General features: G+C 40.3%; 1 protein-coding gene across 1 annotated transcript; it reads right to left on the reverse strand.

Annotated features, from left to right (window-relative positions):
- Positions 1–758: 758 nt before the first annotated feature.
- On the reverse strand, positions 759–1,277 carry CETN1 (centrin, EF-hand protein, 1). The gene has a single exon (XM_004683984.1). The coding sequence runs from the start codon at positions 1,275–1,277 to the stop codon at positions 759–761; it is 519 nt and encodes a 172-aa protein (XP_004684041.1).
- Positions 1,278–17,061: the final 15,784 nt, after the last annotated feature.

Genomic DNA, 17,061 nt, shown 5'->3' on the forward strand with positions numbered 1-17,061 from the left:
CAGCTTGTGCTGCATTGGCTTCTAAGAGCTTCTAAGTGTGATGCTTTAACCCACTGCACCACCAGGGAGAGCCCTAAATTTCTTTTTTTTTTTAATGTATATATCCACATATACATTCTGGTCCTTTTTAATCCAGAATAGATAATTTACACACAAAGCCAGAATGGTTTGCACATGATCAAGTCAGAGAAATATCTGTTACTCAATTCAGCAACAGCCAAAGGCAAGCCCATGCTTTAGAACAATATCTTTCATTAGCCATAAGTGGTCATACTGTTTTCCTCAAAACAAGTATTTAGTCAAGTGAAAAGCACTAACTAAACTAATCTGCTGGCGGATTCCATTTTATCATGCTAACCCAATGGCCAGAATTTAAGAATAATATATGAAACACAATAATTAAGACCACCAACAAAGGTATAAGAGAACAGCATTTCTCTTCCTAAGAAGCCAATCTGCCTTTAAAGACTATCCACCTATGCAAGGCAGATGGTAGATGGGACTGAAGCTTCGGGACCTTTTATTCAACCTCCTGGTCGGCTCTTGAGAATTAAAAATCAAAACTCACATTAAAAACATCTTTGAAACTCTGTAATTAAGCCCAGAGATTTGGATATAAACGTATCTAGACAACAGAGGAGGAAAAGGAGAAATGGAGAGATGGCCACTGTGGTCTAATCAAGGCATCACAAAAGAGAAGAAAGGAACCCAGGAAGTCCCTCCATTTCCGCTATCTATGCTTGTCGGAGAGGCTGACTTTAACACAGGTTCGTCTTTTGCATGATAAGAAGAAACTCTTCTTCGTTCACTTCGCCATCTCCATCCCTATCAGCTTCGTCGATCATTTCCTGCAGCTCCTCATCCGTGAGGTGTTCCCCCAACTCACTGGCCACCCGTTTTAGGTTTCTGAAAGAGATCTTCCCGGTTTCATCATCATCGAAGAGCCTGAAAGCCTTCAGGATTTCTTGTTTGGTGTCTTTCTCGGCCATTTTCTGAGTCATCACAGCCAAGAAATCATTAAAGTTGACTTTCCCTTTGCCTTCTTTATCCACTTCAGAGATTATCTTCTTTATCTCTTCCTTCTTGGGTTCAAAGCCTAGTGCTCTCATGGCCACCCTCAACTCCTTCACATCAATGGTCCCACTCCCATCAGCATCGAAGAGGTCAAATGCTTCTCGGACTTCTTGTTTTTGATCTTCAGTGAGTTCAGGCTTAGGATTCAGCTTTTTTTTCTGGCTAGTAGAGGATGCGTTTGCCTTCCTAAAGCTGGAAGCCATGCTTCCGCAGTCGTTACCTCAACGGTGCCGTGTGGCTAAGGTGCACGCGCTCCCCATGGGGGCCTCCCGCACTCTTGATTCCCAGCCGTCACCCCTTTTCTTCCGCTCTTGCTCACCAAGCCAGCCCGGAGTGTGTGAGAGCATATTATAGGTTATAATCCACAGTGTCCATAGTCATCACCCAGTTTCCATGAACTCAGGGAAGGGACTTCTGTCCATCTTTGTCTTGTACGATGTGCTGCACTTTCAAGACCATTTGTTTGTATTCATAGAATCCTTTCTCTAGGGTTATTTGGAGGGGGTTCTTCGATCTTTTTCTATGCTAATTAAGAAAACCTCTTGGTCTGTTACCTGGAAGTAAATTTCGGATAATCAAGATGGAATTGGATCACTTGCTATTAAATATGGAGAAGAAAATTTCTAAAAGTCACACCGTGTGTTCCACTTGACATAAATGGAAAACAGAAAGAATGGAAAAGCTTAGGTATAAGATTTATACAAGTTTGTCTCCTGACATTATACTCAACAGTAATGAAATTTTACTAGCTTATTTGGCATATGCTCAAATATGAAATGTAATATCCATATGTATGATTTACTTTCAGTGTTTCAATTTTACATACTCAGTATAATTGCACCTGAGCAACAGTTGTAATTTATTCATTAGGCTTTTGATTTGGAGAGAGGAGGGTTGAAATACAGCATCCTGGTATTTTTTAAATCTCTAGCAGCATATTACTGTTTATCATCCAATCAGAGCTGAACAAAAACCCACATTCTGATTGCCTTCCTTTGGCATTGGACACAGTAGGAGATGATGCAGGGCATACTGGGACTCAAATTGTCTCCTGAGACCATAGGGGCAAGAGGAAAATGGAAAATTTTAAGGTTTAAAAAAAAAAAAAGGAAAAGAAGCCATCAAGTAAACCCATAAAAGAAGTACCTTTAGAGTAGTTTTGTGTTTTTAAATGTTATGTTTTAAAGGCATACTTGTTTTTTAGTATTCTTTCCCCAAAATTTCATTTTGTCACTACTTAATCAGTTTTAAGAGAAGGCAGTTTAAGCATTTTTATTGAAGAGTTTTTGTGTCCCCAACATTTAGAGTAGTGCTTCACATATACTTGATAGATTAGTAAATATTTGTTGAATAGATGAATGACAGTTTGCCCTAAAATACCTTCTGAATCATCAAAAGAAAACAAAGAAAAATGCTAGACGATTAAATTATGCTGAGTATTTTACAAATTGTGTTTTTAATAACTAGTGATCAAACATTGCTAATATTTGACATGCTTAATTCGCTATATCTCATTCCCCGTTCCAGGCCATATGTGACATAATGGACAAGGGCCCGAACACAGGGAGTCTCCAGGCCAGTGAGCTTCTCTGGGACTTCCCCTCCCTTACTATCACTTATCACAATGTCAACTCAAAAAGACTGGCTTTGACAAGTAGATCCTGCAGTTGCCCACCTTCCTCACTGTAAATCCTCCTGCTTAACTTTAACTTGCATCTAATTGTCAGTGAGTTCAAGCTTAGGGCCTACTTTTCTTTTCCTGTTGACTGAGGTCACATCAAAAAACCTGAAATCTTATCTCAAATTCATGCCTGATTATCTCTGTAACCTTGAGAAAATCACTTAACCTACTAGTCTCAATTGAAGCATTTATAACATTGGCATAATTCTACTACTCATGGGGCTCCTGTGCATGGACAGTGACCTAATATAGAAATAGTTCACTGCTAGATGTTACAGGGCAACCCAGCAACCCAACTGGGTAGCCTGACTGTGAATCCTCACCCGTGTGCTTAAGATTCCACTGCGCGCACACACACACACACACACACAAGTAAATAATGGGTTTATTTACAAGGGAAATGAATAAGGGAAAGAGAGAGATAAGTTAATGAGTCCTACTGTAACAGGTACAGGTTTCATGGACTCCACCCCCACTCCAGATACTAGAACTCCAAATCCCATCAGTGATTTTCTCAAGGTTACAGAGATAATCAGGCATGAATTTGAGATAAGGAGAAGCACGCTGGGACTTGAGGGTGGAGCTGAGCAGCCAGGTTGGGATAAAACCGGACATGTGGACTCTGGGGGTTTCCTGGCCTGGTGGTTCACGGCTGATCGTTTTGGCTCTCAATCGGTTTTCAGCGTACCGGTGGTCTTAGTCAGCAGAACTGGTAGGACATTCTAGTTAACTTGTATTTCTCTCCCTCTTTCCCTGGGTTATTCCTTTACCTTTCTCCTTATAAATAAATCCATTATTGAACCTTTTTGAGTGTGTCCATAATACTATTGAATCGTAAGCGTGCAGGTGAAGACCCACAGACGGGTAACCCAATTCACATTGGGGTGCCCTGTAACAGATTTGGTGCCCCACGTTGGACGCCAACGCTGTTACAGAACAAAATCTGTTACACCACGGAGAGAGGGGCACCCCTGAAGCCCCAAACCTGCCTGCTCTAAGTGGGTTCTGCCATCCGCCACAACAAGACAAAACATAAAACTTTAATGAAAAGGGGGCCCTCTCTGGTGGCGCAGCGGGTTAAAGCACTGCACTGAGAAGCTAAAGCCACATCCGCATGGTTCGATTCCCGCCTGCCCCGGAGGTGACCACATGGCGTGGCAGACCTCTCCTGGCCCGCCCACTGCTCCCCTCAGCAGTGTACTTCATAGATCTGTCTGTTCTGCTCCCCGCTCTGTCTCTGGTGAAGCCTCTCACCGCCCCTGAGCCTCTGGCCTGTACCCCAGTTCTGTATGTACAAATAAATAAATCTTTAAAAAAAAAACTTTAATGAAAAGGGACTTTAATACAGTGAATATACAATATGGAACACAAAAAATATAACTTCTAAATCAAACAGCTGAAGTTACCCATCCCCTCGTGGGCAAAAGTCAACCCAAAAGGGATTGGCCCAAAACAAGGCCTGAAAGCCTGCCACAAGATTAAAGCACCTTCTGGCCAGGACCCATGGAAAAGGATCAGAAGTAGCCAGACAAATCTGGGAGGAAAAGAGCAAAATCAATATCAATATAAACACTGCCATAGTCACCTCCCTATAGGTATCTCACCCACATCTGCCTTAACCAGTCCAGGGTCAGGAAACAAGCACGGCTTCTTCCTCACAGGCTTGCTGCTCTAGATGGCTTCCTCAGGTCTCCTCCTTGTTCTCCATCCTCTTTTTCTTCTCTCTACTTCTCTCCTTTTTCTCTGTCAGCTCCGCCCTCATGTCCCAGTGTGCTTCTCCTTGGTACTGATGGAATTTGGAGTTCCCTGATGGGATTTGGAGTTCCAGTATCTGGATTGGGGGCAGAGCCCATGAAACCTGTACCTGTTATACTACCAGTTCCATTGACTTGGAACCCCAATAGCTCACTGAAGAGCCAAGAGACAAGCCATCAGCCACAAGGACAAGAAACCCCCTGGAGCCCACATGTCCGGTTTTAGGTTTTATCCCAACCTGGCTGCTCAGCTCCACCCTCAGGTCCCAGCTTGCTTCTCATTGGCATTGATAGGATTTGTAGTTCCAGTATCTGGGGTGGGGGTGGAGTCCATGAAACCTGTATCTGTTACAGTCAGGCCATAAGGGCCTAAGTAATGGTTAAATTATTCCATCTAAATACCTCCCAGACAGTGTGCATTTTTTTTTTTTTACCCCACTCCTTTGCCCAAATTCAAACCAAGCTATTATGTGTTGGGAAAATTTGAAAGATAGAAGCTGCCTTGTATAGGATTACACTTGGGCCAAGCGAGCTCAAGGCAAACCTGTTGTCATAGTTTCCAGATGTGTGCAATCAACAGATACAACTGGGCCACCAAGACTCCCTTTGCAGAATATAGCGCCCTCAGTCAGAGTCAGCACTGTGTTCATAACCTATCATCTGATTTTAAAAGGGAAGAAAATTTGCACTGTACCTAGTATTGGGCTTCATTCTCATTCTTATTGCCTTATTTAATCCTTTTCATCATTTCCCATTTTGCAGATGAAAAACAAAATGAGGCCTAGGAAAGAGGTCTGTAACATTTCCATTGATAAATAGCAAATTGATGGTGGCTCCTGGATTTACCTTAGCCCAGGCCCCTTGTTAAGGCTTTGTTAACTGCACCATGCTGCCTTCTGCAAGAGTTGAGATTATTATCAAAGTGTAGTATCACTGGGAAGATAAGATACTGATTTTTCCCCCTCTACATCTAAAAACAATTAAACAGCTTGCCTAAAAAATTGAACAGAATTTTACAATAACTCAGACAGGGTACAATTCTGAGGTGAATCACTGAAAAAATAAAAAAGAGAGGGAGAAAAAAATACTTGATAGCTACATTTGTTCATCTTCCATTTTCCTTCCCTTCATTCCTTGCAATCAGCTTTGCATTCAACATTCCCTTGCTATGTGAAAGTAGAATTTCCCCATTTAGTGTGATTTGATAGATTATTTTGGGGGCCTGGAAATGCTCAATTTTTTTTCTGTATAAATGAGTGGTAATAGTATACCTAGACTCCCCAAATAACCTATCTTATTCTACCAGATAGATGCTTTCTACTTTTGGGTCGTAGGAGAAACCTGAACAAGTTGATGGGAGAGAGTCTGGACAGAGTGCCTGTGGTTGCTATGAGAGTCTATAGAATGCTTATAAAAACTAGCTTCATGCTTTTTAAGTCACTTTTCAAGTTTTAGTAAATGCACTTCTAAAGTAAATTAGATGTCCTGGAAAAGGAATGGATATGAGCATTTTGTGTGTTTGTTGTTTGTTTGCATTTAAAGACATTTTGAACTACAATATCCTAGGTTTTGTGCAAGGTCATTTGTTGATTATCTGAGATTGGGAAAGGAGATGGTTGTTTAAATCTCATCAAGAAAATTTTACAGCTGGAAGGGGACAAAAGAGGTGCTGGAATTCCACAACAGGGTCTGGAGTGAGTTGGGACCAATAGAAAGGACTCATGCAGCTTGCTTATTCTAATTATTTGGTTTTCCATTTGACTTGCAGGGCACGAAAAAGGTGAGGCTCAAGAGTCTCTTAAAATTTAAGTTGCACTCAGCAAATTCCAGGTGCCACCCAAGGCAGAAAACATGCATAATAAAGTCTCTTTATTGCTGGCTATTTACTTTCCAACAAATGGCAGGATATAGAAATGCAAATGCTTGACACTTCTACATAATCAGGACCACTATGCCAGGATGGTGAAGAGGTGACCCCCCTCCCCAAACCAACAGTAACAGAACTGTGCTATTTATTCTTGAATATATGGAACCATTTACAAGAAGTGGATTCAGCAGCAAAAGTTTTACAATCCCTGTGTTCTCGAAATGAGAATATGAAGCCCAGTGACTCAACTCAAGCCTTTTATTTTTTGGCAAGCCCAGAAAAGGACTTAAGTGTCCAGTTAAGGGCTATGTAATTTCTCCTTTTGTGCAGAAATAAAGAAATACTCTTCTCAGTGTATTTACAAAAGTAAATTGTGTTTTAGAAAAGAATTTACAGACTGACAGTGCTTATCAAAATTTCATGCAAATACTCCTAATCGCAAAGGACATTTAAACCATCCTGGAGGATCTAGGAAATAATTTGGAAGAAACCCATAGCAAGTGTAAAATATCTTTATAATCTTATGTGCTATCTTTTTTAAAAGCTAATTTTGCCTTCTGTTTTATAGCACATTTACATGTTCTGCTACTGTTTTAAATGACTCATTATTATTGAGCAAATTTGATTTCCTCCCCCAAAATGCACTATGCTTATTTTGTGATTTTTATGTGTACCCCAAGACATGACAAAGGACTAGGAGAACCTTACATGTTTTAACAAATACTTAATGTGGGTCTTGATGTTAAAAAAAAAAAAATAGATAAAAACTGATAATGTTCCTCATTAACTCCCCAACCAAGGTCTTCTCCACTTATATATCATTTGGTTTTGGGAGTCAGAGAAAGAGGGAGAAGACAGACAGAAAGGAAGATGAGTGTGTCTCCAGGGCCTTTTTAACTTGAGAGGTGGGGGCATATTAAATGGATCCAATGAAAGAATGACCGCCTTCTTTTCCTGGACAGCTGCCCTCTTAGGCCAACTTCAGCACTGCTTTGATGGACACAGACTGAGAAAAGACACAATCTAAACTGATACTAAACTTAAAGTAAAATCTTGTGGGATTTAAGAAGCAGCCTTATGCCACCTGTAGAGGGCTCTGCAGAGGGCTCACCAAATACCTCAGGAAATATAAACCGGAGAGTCTCGGGAGTGGCTTAGCTGAATTTTTTAAAATATGTTGTAGCCTAGCCTGTTTGTTTACTTATTGATACACACTGTTTCATTCTCTTAGAGCCCTGGGACTTCAACATCTAAAACTGACTATTAGGCTGTTAACTGAGGAGCATTTTCTGCTTATCCAAGGTGAAAAGTCAAGAGTCCACTGGAGTGTTAGTAACGCAGAATAAACCAAATGGTTCCCAAATTAGTGATTAGCACTGACCTGGAGAGTTTGTGCTTTTTCAAAAATACATTGAAATTCAAGTTTAAAAACAAAACAAACCGTGTGCAGGCCCAAGCAAATAGGTCTTGCAGAAAGCAGGTCAGGCAGGACTTGGCCTGTGGGTTACTTTTCATGCAATCCTTGTATTGGCTACTTTTGTGAGCTTCAAAGCAGCAAGGAAACTTCTCAGGAAAAAAAAAGAGACATAATTGAATTTTAGCCCAAAGCCCACTTATGCCCAATTCCTTTGGTGAAACATAAATATCTTAACTGAAGTATGATAGATGGTATTATAGGACTTGTTCTTGGAAGAAAGAGAACTACTGCAAATGTAGCAATTCAATCTTGATTTTCTCCCTCAACCAGTTTGGAAGGAGAGGACCACACACTGCCTCTGTGTGCTTGTGTCATTTACACTTTGGGCTCCTGCAATTGCATTGAGGCTGAGCTAGGTACAGTACTGAAAGTCACCCCTGAGGTCCAGTACCTGACACAGTGAGGGAAGCAGAGAAACTAGGGACTGGCATCCCCTCTCACATATGCCACAACAGCTATGTTTTTAGAAGTCTGCTCCCCAACTCAGTGGGAATTGCGGAAGTCAAAAGAAAGTGACAGTAGATGCTATAAAACATGTCTTTTATGAAGAAAGGGTTTGTATTAACAAAAACTTCTGACAAGTGGATTTCAAATAACAATCTGTTCCATGACTACAATATACATTTAAAAATAAGCTTCTGAACTAAATTATAGTTCTACTACATTTCAAAGTTTCGCAGTTGTGTCAGCAAACAAAACATCAAAGGAAACCAATAGGTCATGTTAGTCTCCTCTAAAGCAACAACTAGAAATCCCTTTAGCAACATGTAATCATATTACAGCTCCCTCCTGCTAAGCCCTGAATAGGACAGGGGGTGCAATTAGGGCAGGAGGAGATGATGTCTCTCTCATTCTTTCCAAGTGGCAACTGACCGAGCCCATGGAGGTTTTTCATTTAGATGTTGGTTAAACATCTTTGAAACTCAGTGGGTTCACCACTGGGAATGACTGGCTCTGTGCTTTCCTTCATGTTCTGCCTTTGCTACTTTGCATCTACAAAGCCCTTTCCAAATTCCTTTGGTTTCTGGATCGTTCTTATCTGAAGTCCATGTTCTTTGTTTTTTCCCTTTGGCATTGGTGATGATTTCTTTTGCCCTGAATGCTGTGCGGGGGGGCAAAGCTTAGAATGGGAACTGGGTCGTTTTCTGTAGTATTGTTTTCAATTACACCTCATACGAAGTGTTTGCCTGCCAGCATGATTTCAGACCCCATTGCATTAGTGGGAGTCCAGATTTAGTTCATTTTAAAACTGCCCACATCTTCTAAGAACAGATTTCTTACAGACACTTAGAAAAATATTTTAGGGATAACAGATGGCAATGAGAAGAGGGGAAAAGAGGAAGCAACTTAACTTTCAGATATCTCAGATATAAACTTACAATTCAAACTAATCTGCCAAGCTGGGTTGGAGAGTGGAAAGGGGCTGGATACACATGTCACCACAGACCTATCTTTGTGAACTTATCAAAATTGTGTTTGTGAATCCTAAGAAATTTATAGACATTATTTATCTTCTTTTTCTGCTCTAAAACTAATTTCCTAATTAGGAATTTCTTAATTTCTTAACACAAATTTCAGAGACCAAGGCATAAACTATTTATGTCATGGCTATATAAGTTCAACATCAAGGGACGACTGCCTTTCTGATTCGTTATGGGTTAATTTAGAATATACAAAATAAATAAATTTGAACTTAGCATGGGGCACTCGAGAAATTTACAAAAGTAGGATAATGTCTAGATAAATGGTATAATAGTACTAACATGCACAGAAATTATATTCCTCATCTGAGTGAAGAGCAGCTCACAGAGAGACCTCCCCCAAGGCTGAGGTCATTCCACCTCTGCCAGCCTCCCTGGCAGCACCAAAGACAAGACAGAGATACTGCATTTTAATTTGAATCTGAGATGAGCTAGTCAGTGGAATTTTATGTCAGTAGAATTTAAAGGGGAGTGTAAATATGCAGCTAGTGACACTACGGCCCGTGTGCTCGTGGTCGATCCCTCATGGAATAGAGGGGATTTGCAAATGGGCCCTGAGCCCTGGGCGCCTGTATTTGATGCAAGCTCTAGCACTAGTTAATGTAACTTCAGGGAAGCGAAGCATCAAATGGGATAAAACAGGGTGGGAAAAGCGTTTAGTGCATAGGGTTGCAAGTGATAAGTATATGAATAATCTGTGCAGTGTTTAATACTGTTGGCCCCCAGTGAGTGCTTCGCAAATACCTTTACAAAGGTATTTACAAAGGTTTACAAAGTGCTTCGATGTATGTATGCACACGGCCTCACTTAACATCACACAAAGCCACCATGTAGGTTTCATTATTCCCATTTTATTATTAGTGAAGCGTCTGAGGTCAGAGATGCTCAGCCATCTTCCTTTTCACACAGCAAGAAGCAGTGAGGGCCACAGTCCAGCTAACTGCTTCGATCCCAGTATTCTTCAAGTCCCCCTTTGAACACACGGCAGGTTCTATTGTAATAGCCAGAGAATATCACAGTTAAAGCTTTTTGCAGTCAAGTTTAGCATAACAGGTAAAGCCCAGGCTTTTCAGCCAGGTACACGTGGGCTAGAATCCTGGCCCAGCCACTTTCTGGCCAAGTTACCTTGTTTCTCTGAACCACTCCCTCCGTCATAAAGTGGCACTATCTTCCCTTTAGGTCACTAGACGCCGTTTGAAAGAAGGTCCTCTTCAAAGCTCTGTCAAATTTAGTCACTTCTTAGTTAATAGCTATCAAGTTTAATTAATTATTCAGCTGGAATGTCATTAAATGTTCTGGAGGCTTTTTCAGTTCTCCTTAGGAATTGGTGTGCTGTACTGAGATAAAATGTTTGTATAAGTAATCTTATTTGTGTAAAAGTCTTTGCAGCTTTGCATTACTTCCACTTAAAGTACATTTTGTCAAGGCAAGAATGTGTGTACTAAATAAAAGTATCTTAGGGCCTTTATTTGGATGGCAACACATTCAAGCAATGTGTTAACAATTCAATTCCAACAATTGTTGGATCTGTTCTTTGGTGTCATGAACTGAACTGCACCATGGCCAGCTTTTCAATATGAGTTACATTCGCCATGGCACTATCAATTGTAGTTTTACCTACATTTTTAATACTCTCTCTTCTCTCCAGCTGATGCTGAGAGATGAATTCTTTATTCTGGCTGGCCCTGCTCCCAGATGAAAAATCCATTACTATGAATGAAGTCTCTGTGCGTATTTGTCTTACTTAGACAAATGTGAACCTGCACAATTAAATACATAATGAATAGAACAGAGGTTAAGATCATTGAACCAAGAGACTTAAGCTTTTGTCCATGTACTTCCCCCCATGTTTTATGTGAATTTATGCAAGCAGTTGAAGCCTACTGGGCCTAAATGTCCTCATTTGTAAAATGGTGGTGGTGGTGTCTCCTAATCTGGACAGTTGTGAGAAAAATGACATTGCATGTGAGAAAGTGTTTTAAAAGATAATGTAAATACAGGTGAGGCTTGGTTACTGCCTAAATTGTTGACTGCAACAGTAACCAGCGACAGAACATTCAATTCCATTCTGTTACTGTATTAACAGGCAGCTTCACTTGCAAAGCACAGTCTAGTTCATCTGGGTAGCTGGATGGACGTGCCTAGATCACCATCTTGGAGAAAATATCAACCTCCACTAAACATTTGCTGCCTAAAAGGTTGCCCCGAAATGGGTTCTTGCACACAATCTCTCTTTATTTCATTATTATTTCTTTCTCTTCTAAAAGGTATTCTACCCTGAAATTTGTCCTTTTAAAAATAATTATAAAGAGAAGAGGAAGGTGGGGGGAGGAGAAATGCTTCTCATGATACTTGTTATATGAGCCTAAGGGACGAAACAACATTCTCTCCCCATCAATAACCTAAACTTTCAAACATGTAAGAATAGTTAAGGATTCCTTCTGGACTATTTTAAGGAGCAAATTTATTAGTTCTATAGCATCTCGTAATCCTGAGGTATTTAGGAAAACTACATTCTTTGGATTCTGAAACCCTGGCTGTTTCCCTGAACTACTTCAAACAATGCAGCTTTTGCTGACGGGGCACTCTGGCTGCCAGCAGTGTTGTTGAATTGTAAGTAAATAATCTTGAAACAAATCCATGGTGGACACACTGTCATATTGTGATTACTGCTCCAGAAGAGGGATTTATTCTGAGGATATTGAAAAATTCCATTGCTGTTTGGGGGAAGTGACAATTGGGATCACCCATAAATTAAAGTGACTGCCTTCTCTATCATAGTTAAGGTCCAGACAATGGCACACGCACTGAAATGTCATATACAAAATAGAACAGTCATTAAATAAAAACAGATACCATAGATCTGATAGCTGCTTAAATTGCTAAATTTGGCTACAGCCAGAGCAGTACTTCTCCCAGGATTAATAAACATGGGGGTGCTGAAATGGAGCAGAAAACTAACTTCAATTAACTGCATCCTGCTTTGCTTTAGTATAGATTTCAGGATATAACTTAGGCTGCCTTTTTTTTTTTTAAGGTTTACTTATTTTTTTTTAAGATTTATTTATTTATTCATACAGAACCAGGGTACAGGCCAGAGATGCAGGGGTGAGAGGATTCACCAGAGACAGAGCATGGAGCAGAACAGGCAGATGGAGGAAGTACACTGCTGAGGGGAGCAGCGGGCGGGTCAGGAGAGGTCTGCCGTGCCATGTGGTCACCTCCGGGGCAGGCTGGATCGAACTCATGCGGAAGTTGCTTAAGCTTTTTAGTGTTGTGCTTTAACCCACTATGCCACCAGCGAGGCCCTTCTTACTTATTTTTTTAAGATTTATTTATTTTATGCATCCAGAACTGGGGTACAGGCTAGAGGCTCAGGGCGGTAGGAAGATTCACCAGAGACAGAATGAGGAGCAGAACAGGCAGATCTACTGAAGTACACTGCTGAGGGGAGCCTGGGGGAGACAGGAGAGGTCAGCTGTGCCATGTGGGTCAGTTCCCTGGCTAAGGATCAAACTCATATTGGAGTGGCTGTGGATAGCTTCATAGTGCTGAGACTCAACCCCTTGCGCCACCAGGGAGGCCGTACTTTTTATTGACTATGTACTAAGTCGGATCTCTCTTTCCTTGTAAGAAGGGCATTGGTGTTGTAGCTTTCTAAAAACTAGTACCTTCTCCATTTTGCCTACATGCCTGGCTCACCTGGGGGTTGGCCTGGCGTCACAAATTCGAGTGTTGGTGAGAGAGGTAGTTTAATATGAAGTGAGAAAAAATAGTCAAGTGAGGAACAAATCAGCCAGAGTGACTTAGCAGAAAATTCTCTAGGCTAACTCTATCTAGTTATAGAAAAGTCAAAAGAATAAAACTAGGATTAAGCTACAACATCCCCCTTGTGCACATAATAACCATCCTTTGCTAGGTATGCAAACTTTTAAACAGAAACAATGTGTATTTTTGAGACTACTTCTCTGTATAGACTGATGATCCTAGGTAGGGATATGAAAAAATTCTTCCACAATTATGGAATATTCATCTGGACAATTCAGGAAAGCAGAAAGAAATAGAAACGTTGCAAATAATGTAATAGTATTAGAGGAGGATGTTATAAAACAGGGGAGGAAAGCTCCCCTCAGCCTGCACGTGTTTGTCTCCTAAACAAAGCCACACGTCAGCCCAGGCGGATAGAAGAGCAAAAAGACTTTTAGGTAAAGAGAATCACATGTACAAGCAAGTAGAAGTAAGAGAGTTAATAGCAAGTTCAGGGCTGCAAGTGGCCTGTTTGGTTGGTATAGGGAAGGAGTAGTGTTGTTGGGTGGTGGGTGTGGTGGGTGTCAGGGTGAGCAGTGGGGGTGGCCTAGGCCATGTGGAGGTCTGCCAGGTGCTGGTGCAAGTTTGGCATTGGGTGGCTCATGAGACCCATGGGAGTCAGCAAATGAGGGCCAACACCCACAAGTTTGAAGACAGTTATGTTGTGTCCTGTCATGGGATGTTCTGTGGAGATGTGAGTTTCATCATTGTGAACAACCAGGCCAGGCAGCTGGTGACTGGTTAGTCCACCACGAGGACCACAGCTGCCTGCCAGTGTGCCCCTCTGGCCAGTCGAAAGGCTCATGTCCATCTAGACTGTGGAGGCCCCGGGCAGCAGCAGGAGTGGTAGCATCTTGCTTAGCTTGCAGGCTTGTCCATGATCAGCTTCAAGATCTCACCTCTGCCCCACCCCTCCAGCCACCTGGAACTTCTGCGTCTTCCTGCCTGTGCATTTTATATGGCCTAACCCATTAGATTCTTCTCTTTGTATAAAAAACTGGCAAGCCCCACGTTACTTTGCTCCCTTTTTTTTTTTTTTATTATTCTTTTAAAAGATTTATTTATTTGTACAGAACTGGGGTAAAGGCCAGAGATGCAGAGGGTGGGAGGATTCACCAGAGACAGAATGGGGAGCAGAACAGGCAGATCGACGAAGTACACTGCTGAGGGGAGCAGCGGGCGGGTCAGGAGAGGTCTGCCACGCCATGTGGTCACTTCCGGGGCAGGCGGGGATCAAACTCATGCAGAAGTGGCTTTAGCTTCTTAGTGCAGTGCTTTAACCCGCTGCGCCACCAGGGCGGGCCCTGCTCCCTTTCTTTTTTAATCTACTCTACTTTATTCTTTATACCTGGGAGCATTTGACATTCAAATAATCAGTAAATATCCTGACTTGTTTCCGTTCTCTTCTGTGTGAATTCTGCCCCCTTTCACTCTTGCCTCGCCATCACTCTCTCCCCTCACCTCACCTCCTCCTTTCCCACCTTCCTCTCCCCACTCCTCTCCCCTGTGTCCCTCTCCCTTCCCCTTCTTCATCATCTTCCTCCTTTTCATACATACAACAGTAGAAGGGAGACTGTTATAATAAAGGAACCAAACTCACGATCAATACTGTATTGGTGTTACACCCCCCCCCCCAGGTTTTTTTTTTAGCTAATCCCAAACATTTCACCTGTAAATAGTTTGGTATGAAATAAGAGGGCTTTGATTTCCATACCAATCTGATATTTCCATACCCCCACCTCTGCTATAAAGTGTTGTTCATTGATATTAGGGTGTTTGGTCTCAGCAACTTATTAAAATATCATTTATACTTAAAATATACTATATATGCAAAATGCTTATATAATCAATAATATCAGAATGAAAAATTTTAGAGTAATATTTGAATACATACCCATATAACCACGATTATTGAACTGTATGAGAAACAAAGAGAAAGATAGTATTACAACTATCTTTGAGTCTCTTGTTTGCTTCCTCTCTTTCCCTTCTCCAGTTACCTTTTGTCCGAACAATTTGGGTTATTATTCATTTCTCACACTCTTTCCAAGGGGATGTAATCTAAGAAATGTGTCATAAGGGAATTTTGTTGTGTGTGAATGTCATAGTGTGTACTTGTACAAACCTAGATGGCACATCTACTATACATCCAGGCTGAAGGGCTTAATCTATTGGGAACATTGTTGTATATTCCATCTGTCCTTGGATAGATAATATTCCTTGATGGGAGTATCATTAAGCAGCTTCTTTTTAAACATATGTAAACATTTGGATATGTGTATAATATGTTAATTAGAGTTTTGAGCCTGTTTGCAAACTTTTCATAACTTCTGTAACTTTTCTATTCCACCATTATGTTTTTTGATATTCATTCTTGTTGATGCATGTCTAACTATAGATCATTCACTTTTCACTACATTATAGTATTTCATAATACAAACATACCACTATTTGTCCATTCTGTTGTTAGTTGACATGGATTATTTTTAGTGTTCTCTGCCCCACACCCCAAAAAAAGTGCTCTGAAGAATATTATGATATTGTTGGAGAACATTATTTTATTGTTGGAGAACTTCTTCTTAGAGTGGAATTCTTACTTACTAGGCAATGCAAAGTTGTTTTCTAAACCAGCATATAAGTACCAGCTCTATCTAGTACTTAAACACCACTACTTGGCTTGATTTAAAATGCTTGTCCTTTGGTAGGTTTTTACATTTCCCCCTGATTTATAAGCATCTTTTCATATGGTTATGGGCTGTTTATGTTTCCTCTTCTGTGGCTGTTTTTGCACATTTTTCTATTTCTTGTCTTTTTCTTGATGTTTTATAGGAGTTCTTTTGGATTCTGAAACTTTACTGGCAAATAGAATGTCTGCAGAGAGGGTTGACAGTAACTTTCCTGTCTGTGTAGACACATGCTATCTTCCATCAGAAGATGAGGTCTATTTCTCCACTTCTTGCATCTGAACTGACCCTGAATCTTACTCTGATCAGTGAATACAGGAACAGTTTGCTGTGTGACTTTGGGTCTAGACTTTAGAGACCCTGTAGCTTCCATTTCACCCTCTAGCCTGCCCTGTGGAAAGATAGGTTATGTGAAGTGAGAAAGATTCTACAGAATAAGAGGGTAAGAAAAAGAAGAAAACACACACACATGGAACTACATCAATTCCTGAACAGCAAAAAAAATAAAACAAAAAAACCCTATCCTTTAAATGGAAAGGAGAAACTATGTACATTCAACATAGAGTTAATGACCAAGATTTATAAAGAACTCATAAACTCAACAACAGAAAGTTTCTCTATCCCTCTTTGGAATATTTTAATAATAATAATCATTCATAGTAGATATTTTAGGTTTTTGTTGAAGCTAAACAACCTCTGCTTTCATTTTACTAAGTCATTTTAAATATACTTAATATTTTAAAATTTGGGTTTCAAGTTTATAATACTAGTACTTGAAAGGTTGGTTCTAAACTCAGTTTATTTTCTGTACTTGATTTCTTAAGGACTATCACAACTGAAAAAAATACCTCACAAAAATACATGTTAATGCAAAAATGAAAGATGTGTACTTACAAATAATAGGTTACTTTTTAAAAAAATAGTGTCAGACAATAATTATGCAGTTTTTGCTAATATGTGATTAGATAAAATAATTTCCATCTTCCCTGATCTGAGGATATTCCTTTTATCTATCTTGGACAAAAATTCATTAACATTCTTCACTTGGAAAAGTTTTTAAAAATCTTTTTTTTAAATCCAAGTAGGCAAGTAAAAGATAAGTGAAACACATCTGTAGTTACATAATAAGGAAGATATCTCTAACCCTACTTTGCAGAGTCTATTTTTTCTCTAGTTTTTTTAATCTTTGACGTAAACTATTTTGCTAAGTTTGAGTCCAGCTGAAATCCCCTTCTG

The sequence above is a fragment of the Condylura cristata genome, unplaced genomic scaffold (assembly GCF_000260355.1).
Source record: "Condylura cristata isolate star-nosed mole 26May11 unplaced genomic scaffold, ConCri1.0 scaffold00016, whole genome shotgun sequence".
In the NCBI taxonomy this organism is placed as follows: Eukaryota; Metazoa; Chordata; class Mammalia; order Eulipotyphla; family Talpidae; genus Condylura; species Condylura cristata.

What these genes read in the sequence shown, in the direction of transcription:
- CETN1 (XM_004683984.1), bottom strand. Translation starts at nt 1,277, where the DNA reads ATGGCTTCCAGCTTTAGGAAGGCAAACGCATCCTCTACTAGCCAGAAA.